The sequence below is a fragment of the Larus michahellis genome, chromosome 9 (genome assembly GCF_964199755.1).
Source record: "Larus michahellis chromosome 9, bLarMic1.1, whole genome shotgun sequence".
NCBI classification, from domain to species: Eukaryota; Metazoa; Chordata; class Aves; order Charadriiformes; family Laridae; genus Larus; species Larus michahellis.
In genome coordinates, this window is record NC_133904.1 from 35,510,491 (window position 1) to 35,529,148 (window position 18,658).

Consider the following 18,658-nt stretch of genomic DNA (forward strand, 5'->3'; position numbering starts at 1 on the left):
CTGCTTCTTAAGTCTTGCTTTTTGACACCTGTTGTCTTTCTTATGTTTTGACCTTAGTTTGCCTGCAGAGTACTTGAGTGTTCCTTGTGTGCAAAATTCTGTTTTATTTGAGCATCCAAAAGCACGCTGGGCACCCCCCCTCACCAAGATACCTGCTTTTGTAATTTGTTCCATTTCTTGCTAGACAATCTATTTCACTTCTTTCAGAACTTGTAAAATGCATACAGTAATACAACCCCTGTCTTCATATAGCCATCTTTTTGATCTTCAGGTCAATTTCTGGCAAGAAAAATAGAGGAATTCTTTAACTTCCAGTAAGGAAACTTTGGTTAAAAATTCTTAATTCTGGTGTCTTTTGACCTTTTTTGAAAAAGTTGTTTTTATTTTGTTCCAGGATTTGATCTCATAGCAAAGGTATTGGAGAGTAAAACATGGTCTCAGCTGGTCCATGATGATTACCTTTGGTCATGTTCATATCCCAGGATATAATGTAATGTTGTACAAGTGACTGCCACCATCACCCTTTTGTTGAGCTGAAGGATCTCAAGAGCCATTTGGGTTAAACCCTTCCTCTTGGCAGGCAAGAAAGCTTAGTCTACTTCTCATGCTCCAAAACACAATTACTATGCCAGAATGGGAATTTTTAATACAGGTGACTGTGTACTTAATAGGTAGCACATGAAACTTTATGGGTTAGAAATACAAGTCATTTTGTGTTCAGGTCCTTAAAATCGATGTGGCAGTAACTTCCTTTGCAAAAGACAGCTACTCTGATGGTTCGAGACTTCTTTCTGAAAGATCAAATGCAGGACAGACACATACAGGCAGCCCTTGGGAGCAATCGTGAGGCGTCAGCAGCTTTTCTTCAGACATCATCAGCTCTGACTGTTACACCGTGGCTGTTATGGCATAGCACTGTGAAGGGCAATCTTCTTAACAGGCATAGTCCATGAAATACCTTCTTGGTTCTTACTTACATTTTACTTGTGTATCTCGTGCTTTTTCAAATGTGTTCAATTTCTCAAATTGCAGTCTGTCTTCAAAAGGACATGTTAGGTATTCTCTTGGTTCAGATTCCAAGACTGTTAATTAGTTGGAAACAATTTGCAATTTCAGTGTTCTGAACTGGGTTTTACTAATACTTTCAAAGAACTTAAAGAAAAACATGGTGTTAGTAACTGAGAAAAAAAAAATCACAAAATAATGTAAGAGAAGAGAGAATTATGCTTTTTGCAGAGGTAAAACTATACTTGGGCTACATTTCCAAAACTTTGCAAAAATGGCTGTAGCAGTTCTGCTGTTAGCTCTGAGCTACAGATTCAAAATTTGAAAAATGTGAACTAAAAGCAGCAGTATTTTAAGTCATATGAAAATCCAGATAATACAGGAGAAGTTTTGAGCAAATATCATCTAGGGAATAATGTCTGGTAGAAAAAGAAAATATCTGTGCTCTAACTAACTTGGTAGAAAAATTAATTTTAACTCTGCTGTTACACCATCAAAATGTTTCGTGTTCTTTTTGGAGGATAATTGAATTATAACCCTAAAAAAAGGGAGAGAATATCTATCTTTGAAATTTGCTAACATAGCAAGAGAAGACAGGGGCTTATTCCTTGAGAGTTTTGGACAATATTTTAGCTTTAATTAGGCTTTGATCTTGACCATTATTTTAAGGAATTCCTCGGTTCATCTTCAGGGCAATTATAACAAAAATACTTGGTTACAAAGGTCTCCTAATTGTAAAACCATTAGTCAGCTCTTTTCAGAATTCCTCTTCAAGATTTTTACTAAAAGCTTTGCTCATTATATCAGTAATCATGTCTGGACTACCTTCTTTCTGTAGTGTTTTCAGATGAGAAAATTAAACAATCCTGATTCATCATGTAACGCAGGGTAAACTAATTAAAATTCCAGGAAAAAAAAATCTGGAAGTTGATGGTTGAAGAGAAGATTAATATTTGCGGTGGTGTAGCATAACTTGGGAAAGGTGCTCAGATGCCAGAGGAAAGGAAGGACAGCTGCGATTCATTTTCCATTTGAGAAAGGCCATACTGTCTTCTCGAAACTGATTGAGCTTCAGAACAGTGTTATGGAGTGCTTTGTTGAAAAGATTGATTCACATCAATAGTGGTTAAAAAGAAAAGCAGTTTCAAAGGAAAATCTACCTGATGAACGGAGGAATGTTTACATCAAAGATGTCTGACAGCTCACAAATAAACTTCTGTAACTTTCTGTGAAAATAGCATACTCATTTCTCTTACTGAAAGTTTTAATTTTAGATATCCTAAATATGCATTAATTTATATTGGTATAGGTTCAGGAAACCCAGTCCTAATTTTAGGCAGGTGTTTTCTGTGATTTCTGTGATCAATGGCCTTGCTTGCTCTGACGGCCAGATTGTATTCCATATTCAAGGAAACTTGCAACTAAAGCAGCAGATTCCCTTAAAAATAAATCTTCATGGCTGTGTTTTTTGGAAATCCCAGAAGTGGCAGATAATATATGGATACTGAACTTTTTATTCAGTGGAATCTTAAGAAGCAAGAAATTAACCTGCACCATTGACAGCTAAAACAGAGCTGGAGTTTATCATTGCATGTAGCTATCAGTTAATGTTTTACAAATTGAAATCTGACAAGATCAGGCATTTAATATATTTCATCCTCATTGCTTTGTATCCTGTATGATGCCAAATAGCAGTACTTTTTAAGCCTTACCCAAGTCATTCACATAATGAGGTAAATATGAACTCCTTTTCATAGATGATTGGAGTTTGTGGTTGGTAACAGATGTGCAGATGGAGCTTTTCTGCTTAGAGTAACCAAATTGCAGGGTAGGCTGTGTGTTCTCTTAAAGTATGGACCCAGTCCTCCCAGTTCATGGCCTGAAACGCCATGTTTTGTTGTTGAAGCCCCCTTAATTCAGTAAACGCAGGATTTTGTTGTCTTTGCAAAAGATGTCCTGTTTATGTTCTTCACTGTTGCCTTGCAGTAGCTGAAAGACTTTTTTAGGTCAGTTTCTAGTCAGGAGCAATTAGGCATTGTTTAGCAGACATCTGTCCTTCATATGCTAAGTAAGCAACGTGGTATAGAGCATCACCCTCTGGTACTGTAAAGGGGCTGACACTCTTAATGAAGTCTTTGTCAGTGCAGATAAGCCTTGTCAAAACCAGCCCATCTTAAACAGTAGAATCAAACATGAATTTAATTTTTTGCTTTTATCACACTTATCTCTACAATTTAAAAGTGGAGGAGGTTATGATAAGATTTTAAGTTCATTTCATTTAGCAGTCTTCACATTATTCTGTAAAATGCAAAATCCATCATCCTCCCTAAATGTTTTTTTTGTGTGTGTATGCACTAACATTAGATATCCATTCAGGAGGATATTTTTGGTATCTTTCTGAAGTGGCAGCATACAGTGCCAGAAAGCAGAGTTAAATCCTGAAATGAGTTTTTTATTTTGCAAGAGCTAGTGATTTTTTTAAAACATAATTGCTGTGTTATTTTTCCTGCCAGAGTTGTTAAATATTTAAGATGTGGTGTGCATGATAACAAAAGCTAATTAATCCAACTGATGTTTAGAGAAATATTGAAAAATTTACAAAAGGGAGAGCAGAGACTTTGATTAACAGCGGAATTATTAATTTTCTGTGATTTAAAAGAAGTAACCTAGTATTTTCAAGGCAGAAGGTGGTAAATATAAACTGAAGAGTACTCAGGGAATTATGATCATTTTGTACAAATCAATTCCTTTGGCTCCACCTACAGTATATGCTGTTTAATAAGAATTTTGCCAAAGCATCTTAACAAGCACAGTCTGTTCTGTAATCAGTCGGTAAACAATAGAGTGAACTTTATTTGACATAATGGATAACAGAGATGTGGTTTCTACTGTCTGGACCCACTTTCAGTTTACTTAACTCTCCCTTGCATATCTACCTCATGGAGCACTGTTAGTTTAGACGTGGCATGCAAGGCAATTATGTTAACTTCCAAATCAGCCTCAGTCAGAAGCAGTACATATAGCTGTGCTCATGTGACGAAGCTTTTGGGTCCTGCCAGAACCTGACACTGCGGAGTGTGGTACGGATGCAAAAAACCTGAACTGGCTTTCCTGAGAACTCAGTTGAAACTGGCAGACTTGTCGGCTTGGCTCCACACTAGGTGAAGATGTCTATAGTCATGTACATGTTTGGCCAAGAAGCAACACAATCTGTATTTTCCTTTTACTCATAGCATCCCATGTTCTTTTCTCAGCATTATTCATTTCACCCTCCAAATAATTTGATTTTGGACAATAGTCTGTTTGGTCAGAGGTGTATATAAATGATTGAAAATGGAAATTTTGCATCTCATTATTGTTGTGAGTTGTGAAATATTACACCAATTTTTATATTCTGCATCTGTAAAATCTGTCATGGAAAATACTCTAGATGTCTCAAACTTGCTTATGTTTTCTTTAAACCTGAAAAAGCTATGTTTTATCTGTTCGTTAAGTTTCATTGTTGTTTTTTCTTTGCAGGAGAAATTACTATGGTGGAAACTGGGCCAGCTTTAGTTTTTCAGGACTATTGTCCTGGATTAAAGAAAATCAGGTAAAAATTTCCCAAATGACTTCTTTTAACATTCTTTAACGTTAAGTCTTGGTTGTTTGCATAATTTATTGCAAGACAAATTATCACAGTGTTCTTTATCTTTGGTAATTTGACAGATCAAAGACCTTTCTACTTTCCAACTTTACTGGTTAAGATTTATCCATCTGGCCTAGCATTCTAAGACTCTGATATGCCTGGTTTATTAATATTATTGAGAGCAAACAGCCTACTGCTCAGTCGTACTTTTCGCGTTCTTGAATTTGTGCGGCAGCAACTACACTATTGTTTCAGTTCCTTACCCAGCACCTTCTGTACTTTATAACCTGGTGTTTTCCATTTCCTGTTCGATTATTTTCTACTCTCTGATGTTTTGGTCCCTTTTGTTTTTCTTGCATGCTTTCAGCTGATTCTTCTTAACTGTGAGAAAGGTAGTTATAACATCCTTCCATTGAAATGTCCTGTAACCAGGACAAAAAGATTAATGTTGATAGTGTATTTTTCAATGACCAAAGTTTATCTAATTCACAACAGTCCACTAGAAATCTTCTGAAGAGGATATTTATTTAGGAGATTGGGCACCTGGACTATATTAGCAAATGGATGTTCGTATTATTTACTGAAGCATTATGAGCCTGTTGGTCCGTAGAAGATGGAACTTTTTCAGTTCAGTCTCATGCCTATTTATGACATAGTGTTACCTTCTGGTGTAATCAGTCGAGTTGCTCAATGTCAGAACTTAATATTGTCAGGGTTCTGTTATATGGTTTAGAGATTCCTATGTGGACAGATTAATGTAATACCCAAATCACTGGGTTTTTTTCATGTGGTCTCTGTCCAAAGAGTTTTGTCACAAAATTACAAACTAACCTGGCTGTGGCAAACCTGTCTTTTAGTAGATTGTATTCAAAATTATATTCATTTTATTTATTTATTTATTTAGTTATTTTTCTCATCTCTCTACTAAAACTTGTATTTCATTTAACACTGTATTTTCAGATTACTAGAGCTAGTAATGTAGTGCAAATGTTGGCATGCTATAATAAAGTAACCAGCTCTAACTATTTTAACTCAAAAAAATCTGAATAGAAAAAAACGTTAATACAGTTAAGATGATTCTTTTTTTTTTTTTAAATATAAGATGGTACAACAAGTTATTTGGGACTATAGAGATTTATAGTTCAAGAGCAACTAGCACAGTACAAAATGTAATTTTATAATTGTTCCTTGTAAGGAAAAGACGGATATCAATGATGAATGTGAAGACTGGAGAAAACTGATCCTTGAGAATGAAGAAGTTATTTCTCTTAGCAAGAACGTTAAAACTATTCAACATGTAGAAGATTTCTGTTTTGTTGAGTAAGTATAAATATAGAAATATACAATTAATTTTATATGCCCAGAGGTAAATAATCATGTTGTGCTTTTGGCCTCAAACATTTCACCACACTACCGTATTGCATGTTGTCTCAAAAGTAACTGTGAGTTCTAAAATGCTATTAGTGTCCTTGTGCTTTTGTTGAAATCACTTGCATTTCATTGAAGCTAACTGATCCTTCTTAAACAGCCTCATCTGGATGCAATATAATTTGTTGGGCAGCTTCGTGGGTTGGTAATTTACTTCTGAGTGAAAAATGGAAGTGTTGTGTTTGTAGGTTAGTATTAGTAGTAGGTAGTTATGCACTACCATCTATTAAATTTTTCCATTCTTAATTTGGCTAAAAGCTGCTATTCTCATAGTAAAAAATTAAATTCACAAGTTCATGTAAAATGAAATAAGTACACAAGAACAGGAACACAAATGGATGGTAGTACTGTAACTATAAAATACTTAATTGTGCTAAAATGATAAAATAATATTTCCCCTCTGTCATTTTTATATTCAGTGGATCTAACTTACTCATTAAACAGTACATATTCATTATGCTTTAGAAGGAATCACGTGGTCAAAGGCTTCTGGTAATGCAGTTAGCCTTTTTGGGCTGTCACCTTCTTTCTGTTTTTGAAGTAAGGTATCTCAGCTCTTACTTTACATAGAACATGCAGAAGATACATGCTTAGTTTGAAGTACATGCATTTACTTTTGTGACTTTGTTGCAGGAGCAGATGAAGAAGAGTATACAATCTTAGGAATGAGTATGTGATAAATATCTTCTAGTTAGATATTTGTAGAGGTATGTCTGCATTAGCAGAAGTTAAGAGTACAAATTTTTTGTTTAGATTTTTAAATGGAAGTATGGTACTTTGTTGTATGTAAGCCATGCAGAAGGTAAGCTTTTCACAATGTCATATTATTGAAAATCAAGGAACATCTAAAAGTAACCTTGTGAAGCAGTGAAGTTGAATAGCGTGTAAGCATAGTAATAATGAATGGAAATCGTGTGGGCCTCAGTTGAAAACTGAACTAGTTCTTTGTATTTATTTATCATTTTTTTCTTTTGGATTTTGCACTGAACTGGACATTGTTCTCAATTCCTGGAAGGTTCTTTGGGATGGTTACATAAGTTTAACCTTGAATCCTATAGATAATATGATATGTAGCTGAATGAAACATTGGCAGATATTTATATAGGAACATGTATTTCTTTCTGTAAACATGATAGGTAGGAACAAAAAAAGGTAAGAATTATTCCATATTGCACAGTAGTGGCTGCTTGACTGTATTGCAGATAAAATGTTATGCTTGTTTTAAAGCAATATTACTTGAATATTATAATTGTAATCTTGTTGCCATAATAAATATTGTTCAGAACCAATATTAAATCAGGTTAAAGGTTTCATAATCTCTTAAGTTTGCATATGATTTTCCTAAGCAGTTGTGATATTGACTGATGGCCAGCTCAAAAATGAGTCCCCTAGCACTAAGATTTCACACTTTGTAGAAGTGAGCATTACACTTGAGTCAGGACAAAATAGAATAGAAGATTCTACTTTTAAGCATTTAACTTAGCCTGACAGTACAATGCTGTCTTGATTGTCACCAAAAAACACCCCAAATCCCACAAGGAAGAATGGTAAGATTAACAAACCTAGCAAAGAAAAAGTTTTCCAAAATAACTTAAAACTTTGAGAGAGTCAATTGTTGTGTTTCTGACAATTTACACATTCTGGCTAGATTCTGTTGTTTTTGCTTAACTTTTGTAACTCCTATGAAGTAACCATTAAACATTTATTTTGAAAGAATAAACAGCTGGGTAGCAGTATAATATACACAGTGCAAATCTTAAATGAATGGCCTTAGAACAAAGTGCATCCATCAAAGGAAAAGAATACTGTGTCTACAACAAGCTGTATTGAAAAAAGGCAAATGGCTGAAAAATAAATAGTGAACACCTGTGCTGAATAAATTAACCAGCTGGTTGGCAATTTTTCATTTGACCTATCTGAAGGGGTTGCTGTTACAAGGCATTAATAAGACACATTCATTTTAAGATATTCCTTTGTTAGTACCATTAATTGATGAATGGTGGAAGATAATATTCTAAATTTACACAACAATTTGTCTGCAGTTGTATTATTTTTTTCTGAATTAGGAGAAGAATTGTTTGTACAAAAGTTCAATTTGAGTGATTTTTATAGACAGTTCTTACATTATTCAGGGATATTTGTTCCTATAGGAAGGATGTCATGAATTTAGATTATATACAGTTTTTAGGCTTTCATTATAAAATGCGCAGAGCTGCAAATCACGCAGATTTACGTATTCATTAATGGGAATTGAAAAGAGATTTAAAATATGTAAATATAACATTTCTGTTACACTGCTTTTCAGAGTGATATAGAAGAAAGAAAATGTATCTTGAATCCAAATTTTATTTTGATTTAAAAAGTGATAAGTACGTTTAAAATGAGATTGACCTTGGGAGAAGTTAGAAAGAACACTTGCCTGAATTTTTGTGTTACAAAAAGCTTTAGGATGGGTTAAAGAAAAGTTTCATTCTTAGCTATTGCATTAATGGCAACAGCTTTTGCAGTTTTCACAAACACCATGTTCCAAATTCCTAAAAAAAACCCCAAACCACCCCAAACCAAAAATCCAATCAGAATCCCAAAATTTAATTGACTTTCATTTGTATTTTTAGTAGAGGTTACTGTTTCAAAACCTTTTGACAAAGTACTTATCTATCTTTAGTATTTTATAGTTACTTAATGCTTGCAGTATGAAGGAAAAAGACATAATTAATGTTCAGAAACAGACTTCTTTCATTAGTGCTGCCTTCTAGCAGTTCCTGTATTTCCCAGGGCAATATTTTATCCCATTCACAAATAAGTGCTTCCTGGTGGCAGTGCACAAGCTGAGAGACTTATTCCGAACTCTTATTTTCATAAACTCGTGTGAGCTCCCTGAGTTTGTAAGTGAGGAGCAACTTCTAAAGAATACAGGGGTTTTGTTTCCTCTTTTAACAGAAACCCTGCGCTCTGCTTCCAACGGTATGGCTACGGATGTCAGGGAGCTTTTTTATACATACGCTGAGTAATTCCTTGCTGTTCAGTGAATTTTAACCGTCCTGTTAGTTCCTGAAATTTTGTACTGCACGTTTGCAGGTCACCTTTAAAATCATGGTTCATTAGTTTTCAGCCAAGATTAAATTGTTTATTCAGTGCATTAATGGCTTGTGGCATAAAGATAAAAAGATAGTGTGAAATTATTGCTGAACTCCTTTCACTTACAGTGACATTGATTTGATTCATCTCAGCTGGTAGTACAAACTAAAATTCTAAGTTCAAAAGTACTAGTTTCTAAGGTAGATGTCATTGAAGATAAAAAGAGTATATGAGATTAAGAGTTGAGTTCTGCTTTGTAAGAGGAATTTTAAAGAATTGTGTGAAAAGGAAGTGGACTGTACAGAGTAAACACTGTATGGTAATGTCCCCGCGTTTGACTGACTGCCTTCATCTACTGGGCACAAACTTGTAACACTTGCATAAAAATACCATTGCTACGTGAGGGAACTTCTGTATGGCTGGTACTCCAACAACTAATTAGAATGCAAGGTCAGAGTTAAAAAAGTAATCTGAAAGTTTTACTTAAACTTCAGGTCAAAATTGCATGCTTCTCTTATGGACTTGCTATAGTGGTAGATAAAGCACTTCTGTTATCTTCAGTGAGTTTGTTTTTCAAAATAATCTGACCTTAATGACTTTAATGCGTTTTTGCATTTCAATTTCAAAGGGTTTTTTTTAATCTGTAGGAAAATCCTAATCAAATTGTTTTACTGTTTATTTTTTAAAATGTTATATTTCTTTTGTTTATGTAGCTGTGTGTTGTGTTTTGCCATGACAGTTTTGATTTTCATTTTAAGCTCATTCCGTCTTTTGAGTCTGTGTAAAATAAAAACCCTAATTTTTGGGGGGTGTTTTTTGGTGGTGTTTTTTTTTCCCTCTTTAGAAAAATACTCCTCTTGAATTATATCTTTGTGGTCAAAGAAGCAGAGTTCTTTAGTGGGTGGTACACCTGATTTGGTCACCATAAAGAAATTTTAATGCTTTTCCTAGAAATGCTTGAGGTTTCCATTTTGTCACTGACTCAAAACTTGAAACAGGTATTTTGAGACTGTTTAAAAGACTTTTCCTCCCCCCCCTTCTTCCGCTTTTGTTTGTAATCAGTCAGGATTCCGCTGAAGATGTAGAAGAAGCTGGTGCCTTGCCAAAGCTGCCCGGTTTTGGAGCCTCTGGTGCTGAGGGGGTTGCTCAGGAATCGGAAAAAGAGTGCCCACCAGTGGAGTGTGCCTTACAGGAGGCAGAGAGCTCGGAGCCAGAAAAAGCTACAGGCACTGAGCCAGCAAGTGCAATGGAAGGGAAAGATACAGAAGTAACTTCTGAGAATGAAAGTTCTCAAAGTACGGCTTTAGGCGAGTCCACTCTGCAATTGGGAAAAACTGAAGCTGCACCCTCAGAGATTTCTGCCCAAGAACCAAAGAAAATTACATATTCCCAAATTGTTAGAGAAGGCAGAAGGTTTAATATTGATTTAGTTTCCAAGGTAGGAACTGAACGACTCTTTTCATATAAGTACATTTACTTTGCTTAAAATGCTGAATTGTTAAAAAAATCTTTAATGTTGAGGAAGGCTGACACTGTACCTGTGAGACAAAAAAGACGCTCATGAGAAGTAAGCAAGAATTACTACCATTAATACAAATGAGCTGTTTCTTATGTGCTCTTTAGTGTTTGTTTATAGCTAAAGAGACCATAAATCATAGCTCAGAAATATGTCCATGAAAGTAAATTTCCTGAAATTTAGCATTTAAGTAATACTTGCAAAATTGCCCTTTTTAAATAGTAACATTAAAAAATTTATATTTTCAAACAAGTAAAATCAATCTACATGCAGATCTTTGATGTTTTTAAAATGAAAAATAATTTTCTGTTTGAGGGCTTCTTTGGTTTTAGATTTTCCTGTTGAAACTCTCATTGTATCTGTATACTGGTTTTGGTTCTCTGGCGACTAAAGTACTGAATTGTAATAAATTTTATTGGAAAGAAAAAATAATTACAGTTATTCCATAACATACAAGCTGACTAAAATTAGTCATTATTGAGTTGAATTCCTACTGGTGTGTGTTTGACTTAGGAAAAACTGTTAGTCTGACACATTTGTCATACTGTTTAATCTCTAAAATCTGCCTTTAAGTTCTTCACAGTATATGGATATGGCCCTGCAAATTCAAGTTAAATGGAAATTTTTCTTAACTTCTGTGCTTTAGACTGTATATGTACTCTGCAATGGGAAGTTTTTTCAAAGTTGAATGCTTAAGTTTTTGTATTTTGCATGAGGAGATTTTTCAAACCTCTGGAAACTGGGAAAAAACCTTCAAGAAATTATTATTTGTTGAGACACTACAGAATGCATTATTTCAAATTTTATCTCTGTGTTCCAAATGTAGATACCTCTTTCAGGCATCATAGGAATGACATAATGAAAACGATAGTCAGTGTGTAGCAGTTAAGCAGATAATACTCTTTTGCACCATTTTTATGCTTTTTCTGTGCCACTGTGTTACATGGCGTTGTTTGCAATGAATTCCAGAAATTCTGACAGAATAGTAGTCATCAGGGCAAGTTTGTGTTGGTTTGTCTGTGGCACTGGGATGCTGACTTTCTCGTAGTGTCCTCATTAGTGTTCCAATAAACCTTTATCTTAAAAAGTCCTGCGTGATCATGCAAATTCTGTTACTCGGGGACACAAGTCTTGAAGCATGTCTAAACTAATCTCCAATGCTTTTCAGTTCAGACATGTGTCTTCTGTTAATTGTTACATTTCTATCCCTTCAGTATTTCACAATAGATTTGTAGCTTATAGAAAGAGTAAAGGTAGACAGATTATAAATTACTATAACGGAATATGACTAAACCTTAACTGTGTGTTTAAGGAATTTGCGTTTAGAAAATGGGACATTAACATTTCAGGTAATTTAAGAAACAATTAATGATGATTTACACAGACAGCATCATGTACTTTACTGATATTAGGAAATTAAGGTTGTAAAATACAGTGTTCAAGGATATATAGCATAGAATACAAAGAAATTATCCCAGATGACAATAGAAAAAATTGTCTCAAGCTGTGACTGCCAGACTAATAAAACTAAATGAGCAGTTTGCTGACAGCTTCTCACTTTCTCTCCTGTGGACTGCTTTGTCTCCTCCTTTTGCATAGTTCCTTCAGTTCATTTAATATTATTTTGCACGTACTACATCTTGATATTCTTTTATTCAGGTTTTACTTTGCTGCCTGTACTGGTAAATAGTTACAGAAAACACCTTACAAATGAGTACTGTTGGTATCACTCGTATGTTTTCATGTAAGCACTTTCTCTTTACTCACCTTTTTTTTTTTTCTTCACTGCAGTTGCTTTACTCCCGAGGTCTCTTAATTGACCTTCTGATTAAGTCAAACGTTAGCCGATATGCAGAGTTTAAAAATGCGACACGAATTCTTGCCTTTCGAGGAGGAAAAGTAGAACAGGTATTATAAAATAATGTATTGCATATGTTTCATTTCATCTCTTTAAAGTCAAGAAACTTGAAATTGGTTTCTTGAGTTTTGTAATAGTAAACTAGTATTTTCCTTGAGATTCTGATTTTTATTTCATTTCTGGGACAAAAAGGAGTTTGTATGTCTTACATATAAATATTTTTTTAAAAAACCAAAATACTAAAATAAGAATGTGCAGTAAATTATTGACATAAATCTTTGTCTCATGTCAAATATTTAGACCATGATCAATTTATCAGTTAATTCTTAAAGATTCACAGGTTTTAGGTTTTCAAATTCCTAGCATAGACTTAATATATCTCTCTGCTACTTAGAAGAGAAGTTGTTGGTGTGATGTAATGGCAACATGAGATTTTGGCAGTTAATTAATACAAACTCTTTTGATTAACTTCGCAGTCAGAGATGCAAGTGAAGTTAAGGGAAATAAAAAGGGGAAGAGACTGAAAAAGGTTTAAAAGTATTTTTATTATGGAAAATTGGTAACTTTTATTATAGTTATAATAGAAAATAATGGGAATTAATGTATAAGAAAATAACTATAATAGAAAATAGTACTTTAAAATATTTGTTAGGTAATCAGACTGTAGCATTACTTGATGCTTTTCATATCCAGAATATGGAAAATATTTGAAATTATTAAAAATATTTTCCAGGTACCTTGTTCTAGAGCAGATGTCTTCAACAGCAGACAGCTCACTATGGTGGAAAAGAGAATGCTAATGAAATTTTTGACATTTTGTTTGGACTATGAACAACACCCTGATGAATACCAAGGTAGTGTTTCATTGTAAAGTGTATACTCTCTTCTTATAAGTTCATTCAGTTATGCACAATTTTGATACCTCTCCTGTGTTTTCACACAATTTATTTTTATGGATTCATTTTCAAAGTATGCTTTGACCTTTTTGTGACCTTTTCACTTCAATGTTAAATTCTTCTACTTAAGCAGTTGCTCTTCTAGTTCCCACATCATTTATTGTTTACATTTTTCTTAACAGCAAAGCTATTTATTACAGCAAGGCTGCAAAATGTTTCTTGTAATTTTTAGTTGTTTTCTTCCCCCTGCCAGGGATTTTTTAATACGGTGTGATATACCTGATTTTTCTTTTCTGTTTTTTTGGGGTAATATGTAAATCTTCACAGTGTGATGTCACAAAAGAGAATGGAATGAAAATGGAATTTTTTAACTTTGAAAGTAAATGTAATTTAATGCCTTTTAGTTGCAGAGGGCAAGTTCGAAGTTCCTTTGTCAACTCTTGTCTTATTCAGAAGAGAGAAAATCTGAATAGATTTGAGCCATAATGTGCAAAGAATAATGAGCATCAGGTGAAAGAGGAAAATTGGAAGGTGATGGAAACTCACCATGCACCCACTATGCACGTCAGGGTACAAAGAATGAAGTGATGTTCTCAGTTCTTGGAGTCTAAAAGTAAACTAAGGCAAAAAAGAAAAATCTGTCAAAAAGAAATAATAAGGAAAGAAGAATAGTTAAACTATTGACATGAGCATATCGGTGCTTTTGTAGCTTGACAGTAGCTTGGCTAGGCAGTATTTTTGAAAGAACCTAATGTTAAAAAGAAGCAATTGTTAAGATACTGGTTTGCTACTTGAACAAGACCCTTAGGTTAGGTAGAAACATTAGAGAAAAATATTTTAAACGTATGCAAGAGAGAATTGGTCAATATTGGGAGTGATCTGTTAAGATCAGGAGAAAGAGAGTCTGTAATGAACTCTAGAAAATCCTGAAGGCGGAAAAACTCATTAGGCTGAAGTGGTTTATAGATTACAGGCAATTTCAGGTTTGCTGCTGCTGGAAGAAATGGAGGTGCTCAGAGTGAGAATATAGGTGATATTTGGAAAATTTATTAAGTAAAAAAAGGAGACGCCACATCAATTTTAAATGAATCCATTGATTCATGTACCTAAGTGACATTAAATTTATTTTACTTCCAGAGCTAGTTAAACAGATTTTGTTCCTACATTTTAAAATAGCCTGGGAAGTAATTGGGAATATTTTGAGTCAGATTAGTCAAATGTAAAGACTTCAGAAATTTAAAATTACTCTTGGTGAGATCATTACATTTGTGGGAAGGCAGACTTTTATAGGGAGAGTTCATGATAGTGAAGAATTTTTTTAAGCTTTTTTCTGTAAAATATGGAGTTATGTAAGAAGTCTGAAGTGAGGAATGACTTGAGAATTTTTTTAGAACGATAAAACAACCCCCCCCGTGTCATTTTATGACTTACGGCATGGCTGTACAATGGGTAGTAAGATACATTTGTAATAAAACAGTGGTTGAATATTGAACAGACTATATAACTTGATAATACTAGTCTCAGCATTGACGGAAGTATTTCTGAATTACCTATGAATTTATCTATGAATGGAATAAGCTTAAGAGCAGATTTCTGGATAGCATGAAAGCATGCTATTGCTTAAATACAGTCTGTTCCTGGAAAAAAAAATCATTTAGATATTAAGATAACTAAAGTTTTTCAGGGGTATATCAGTGATGTGCAACATGTGTATTAAACATCTCCTGAAAGACTTACGTTTCTTTGAATTTCAAAATGTGTCAGCGATAGTATTAATTCAAGGGGGAGATATGCTTCCTCGTCTCTGTCTTCTTTGTGTCTCATCCATACTTGTTTGTTGCGAGTCATCAGTTTGAATCACACCTTCTCATTTTTGCGTTAAGACACTATGTGAATGGCTTTTCTGCACATAAATATACATTTCAGTATGGATTCAGCAGCGCTATGCTTGCATGGGTGTCATTCAGGTATAATATTTTGGGTAGTTTACAGGAAGCAGTGTCCCAAAACACTTCAATGTGTTTTTGTCTACAGTTGCTCCCTTTTCTCACGTAATTGAGAAATGGGTTTAGATCAAGTCTAACATGAATAGATGAAGCCATATTTGGAGGTTGCTTTCTAGGGACCCATACAATGGGTTTACATGGTGTTGAAATATTTTAATGGAGTGATATTTCTGTCTTCTGAGAGAACTCACTTTCTGTGAGTAAATTTTTTAACCTTCATTGTCTTGGATTACCCATTTTCAGCAAGGTGTTTGTTGAAAAACTCAATTGCTTTCATTTATTTAAATATGAAAGTACGTGTTTAAGTTGAAGCATATGAGAAAATATTAATGTTATACAATACCCTTTACCTAAATTTACTTTTTCCTCAGACTATGAGAACAGTACCTTTGCTCAGTTCTTAAGTACACGGAAGTTAACACCCAGCTTGCAGCACTTCATTCTTCACTCTATTGCAATGGTTTCAGAGACTGATTGTAGCGCTCTTGAAGGTCTTCAGGCAACAAAAAAATTTCTTCAGTGCCTTGGCCGCTATGGCAATACACCATTTTTGTTTCCTCTGTATGGTCAAGGAGAGATCCCGCAGTGCTTCTGCAGGTAAGCTTCACTTTTCTAATACATATCTTCAAAAAGGAAATCCTTGGTAACCTAATGGTAATAGATATCATTCAGTAGGAGTCATCCTGTTAACAATCTCATGGTGGTTTTATTTGCCTTACATTTTCGTTGACTGGGAAATTCTACACCACCACCCCCAATAAAAAAGGAAAAAAGAAAAAAAAAATATTGGAAATTATGCTACTCTAATACTTTGAAACAATTTTTGTTGTATTAAAAATGCAAATTGTAATAGCTGGCTGTTGTGGTGGCTGCCTATGGTAATAAGTACTAGAAATGTGAAAGAGATAATTTAAATCATACATAATTATCCTTTTGTAAAACTGATAGAGGAGACTTGGAGCGATGGCTGTACAAAAGCATGGCTGCATTTTGGTAGGTTGAGAAAATTTGTGTTTCAATCTTCCTGAAGTTACAGGAAGATACGTATTTTCAATTCGTGTTGCTAATGAATGCTGAGAGTGCTTCTGCCATTCATAGGTAGATACTTAATAATGAACTGGATTTTTCTGAAAGAAGTAAAATTGTGCCATGTGTCCCGTTTATTATTAAATAAAAAAAAATATTAATTCTTACATCACTGACACAAACAGAGAAACTGATGTGAAATGATGTCCTTATTCTCTTGGCATCATTTTGTAGATCTTTATAGACCACGAGCTTGCACCTATGACTTGAACAGCAGAAAAGATATGAAGCCCTGTTACACTGAGCCATATACGAACTGCAGTTTTACATTTTAATATCTTAAACAGCAGCCATATGCTCTCTACTACTTGAGCCCTAGAAGGTAATTGAAACAAAAAGTGCCTATTGATTCCAGGATAAAACAACATCCACTTCAGCCTCTTGAACTGTGGGCAATGATAATGTAGTCTTTAGCGTGACTCCTGAGGTGTGCTAGGGATCGTAGTTCTAGCAGACGAATTGTTGATGGATGTTTTTGGGGACCATCAAAAATACACGTGCAAAGGGTGGGCAGCTTTAATTTTCAGTTGTTTCCAACAGTTCAACTGGCTTTTAAAAGGCTGAGGGGTTTCTTTTAATCTTTTCTTTTGCTGGCAAGCAGCCTTTCCATCTGCTCTATGTGGATTTTTAATGTAGTAACCTGTAGGTCTGAAGTAAACATTAGCTGTGTTTAAAAAAAGTATTGCATGGTGAGGCCGTTTTGTTGTCCGAGTGATATATATAAGTCTTACCTGCTTTGTTCTTTGTTAGTGTACAGGTTCTGCTTTTTACACGTGTGCTACTATTGAGAAATTTTGGTTTACAGCATGCTATTAGACATTATCTTCCTGTGTTGTCTGTATGATAGATTGTGTTTTTCTTCTCTATAACAGTTCTTAAATTACTGCTAGAAGAATGGCCTTAGCAGCTTGAGCCTATTTGGCAGTATATAGGATGAATGCAATTATATGTTGATAGAAACATTCTGGAATAATTATCATAGTTTGTGGAAGGTATCTATAAAGTAGTTCGTTGGCATCAGCAGCTGGCCATATTGTGGAAGGTCTTTTGTTTGGCCTTAGCAATTCATGAAGGCCATGTGAAATTGTCCTAGATGATGTATATACACACCTAATGATCCCATTAGTTCATTAGACAACTAGGCATTGTTCTGTACTACACAGAATAGAAATGTTATTTGGTAACATCTGCACCTTAAACTGTATTTGTATGGAGGATTTTAAAAAATGTGGACCTATGTAATTAGGTGCTCAGACAGACAATTTGTGAACAAGAATTGTTTTTAGGTAAGTACTGTGGACATAGTCATGCAATAAAACTTGGTTCATAGGTTTTATGGATGTCTTTGTCTTTACAGGACTTCGTAGGGGTTTTTTTGCTACATTATAAGTCTTACAGTAAGGACAGTTTTTTAATACTTGAAGCAAATTACTCGTGTCAAACCAAGAAGTAATTATACTTTTAGAAGGTTTGTGTTACAAACATTATAATACAAAATAAAGTCTAAATGTCTTCATTTTTAAGTAAAAATTTAGTAGGCAATCACAATTTATTTTTTTTTAGATTAATCACAATTTTATATGTGGTCTGCCTTCGGTATTATGTCTTGCTAAAACTGAGCAGTATCCGAAGAATACTGTTCAGACTGTATAGTAAAGTGGTAACGCCACAACCTATACATCATACCCTACAGTTTTTATCACCAGGTTATCAGAGTAAGGTGTCACCTGTTCTGTGATTTCTAACCATGGTTCTATATTCTGTTTTAATGTAAACCTCTTAAGCGTTTCTTGCAGCCAGTTACACTGTGTTCTCATCAAGGCTACTGTTATAAATGGCATGCATGCATATTTATGTGAATGAGTCAAAGACATTTGTAAGTCACATCCTTGCATTCTAAATGAATTCTGCATAAACAGTACAACATTTTATAACTACCGACGACACTTGAGTGAGTAAAAGCGGTGTTAGTTCTTTATTGGTTTAAACAGGTATGGTTTAGGAGAGAAAATTAAACTTTTATATCACTGTAATGTACCTCCCAATATGTCGAGGTACAGATGTGAGATTTCTATCTCCATAAATTGGATTCGTGGTACAAGGAAGGTCATTGGAAGCCTCATGCTATTCCAGGCTGACAAGCAGCAAAACTTTACT

At 34.4% G+C, this 18,658-nt stretch overlaps 1 protein-coding gene across 1 annotated transcript in view; it reads left to right on the plus strand.

Annotated features, from left to right (window-relative positions):
- Window positions 1-18,658, plus strand: part of CHM (CHM Rab escort protein) — a 69,422-nt gene that overhangs the window by 17,163 nt on the left and 33,601 nt on the right. The window contains exons 3-8 of the mRNA XM_074600407.1: window positions 4,525-4,597; window positions 5,829-5,953; window positions 10,202-10,577; window positions 12,447-12,563; window positions 13,247-13,367; window positions 15,787-16,012. Of these exons, the coding sequence (XP_074456508.1) occupies window positions 4,525-4,597; window positions 5,829-5,953; window positions 10,202-10,577; window positions 12,447-12,563; window positions 13,247-13,367; window positions 15,787-16,012 (1,038 nt within the window). The remainder of the gene's footprint in view (window positions 1-4,524; window positions 4,598-5,828; window positions 5,954-10,201; window positions 10,578-12,446; window positions 12,564-13,246; window positions 13,368-15,786; window positions 16,013-18,658) is intronic.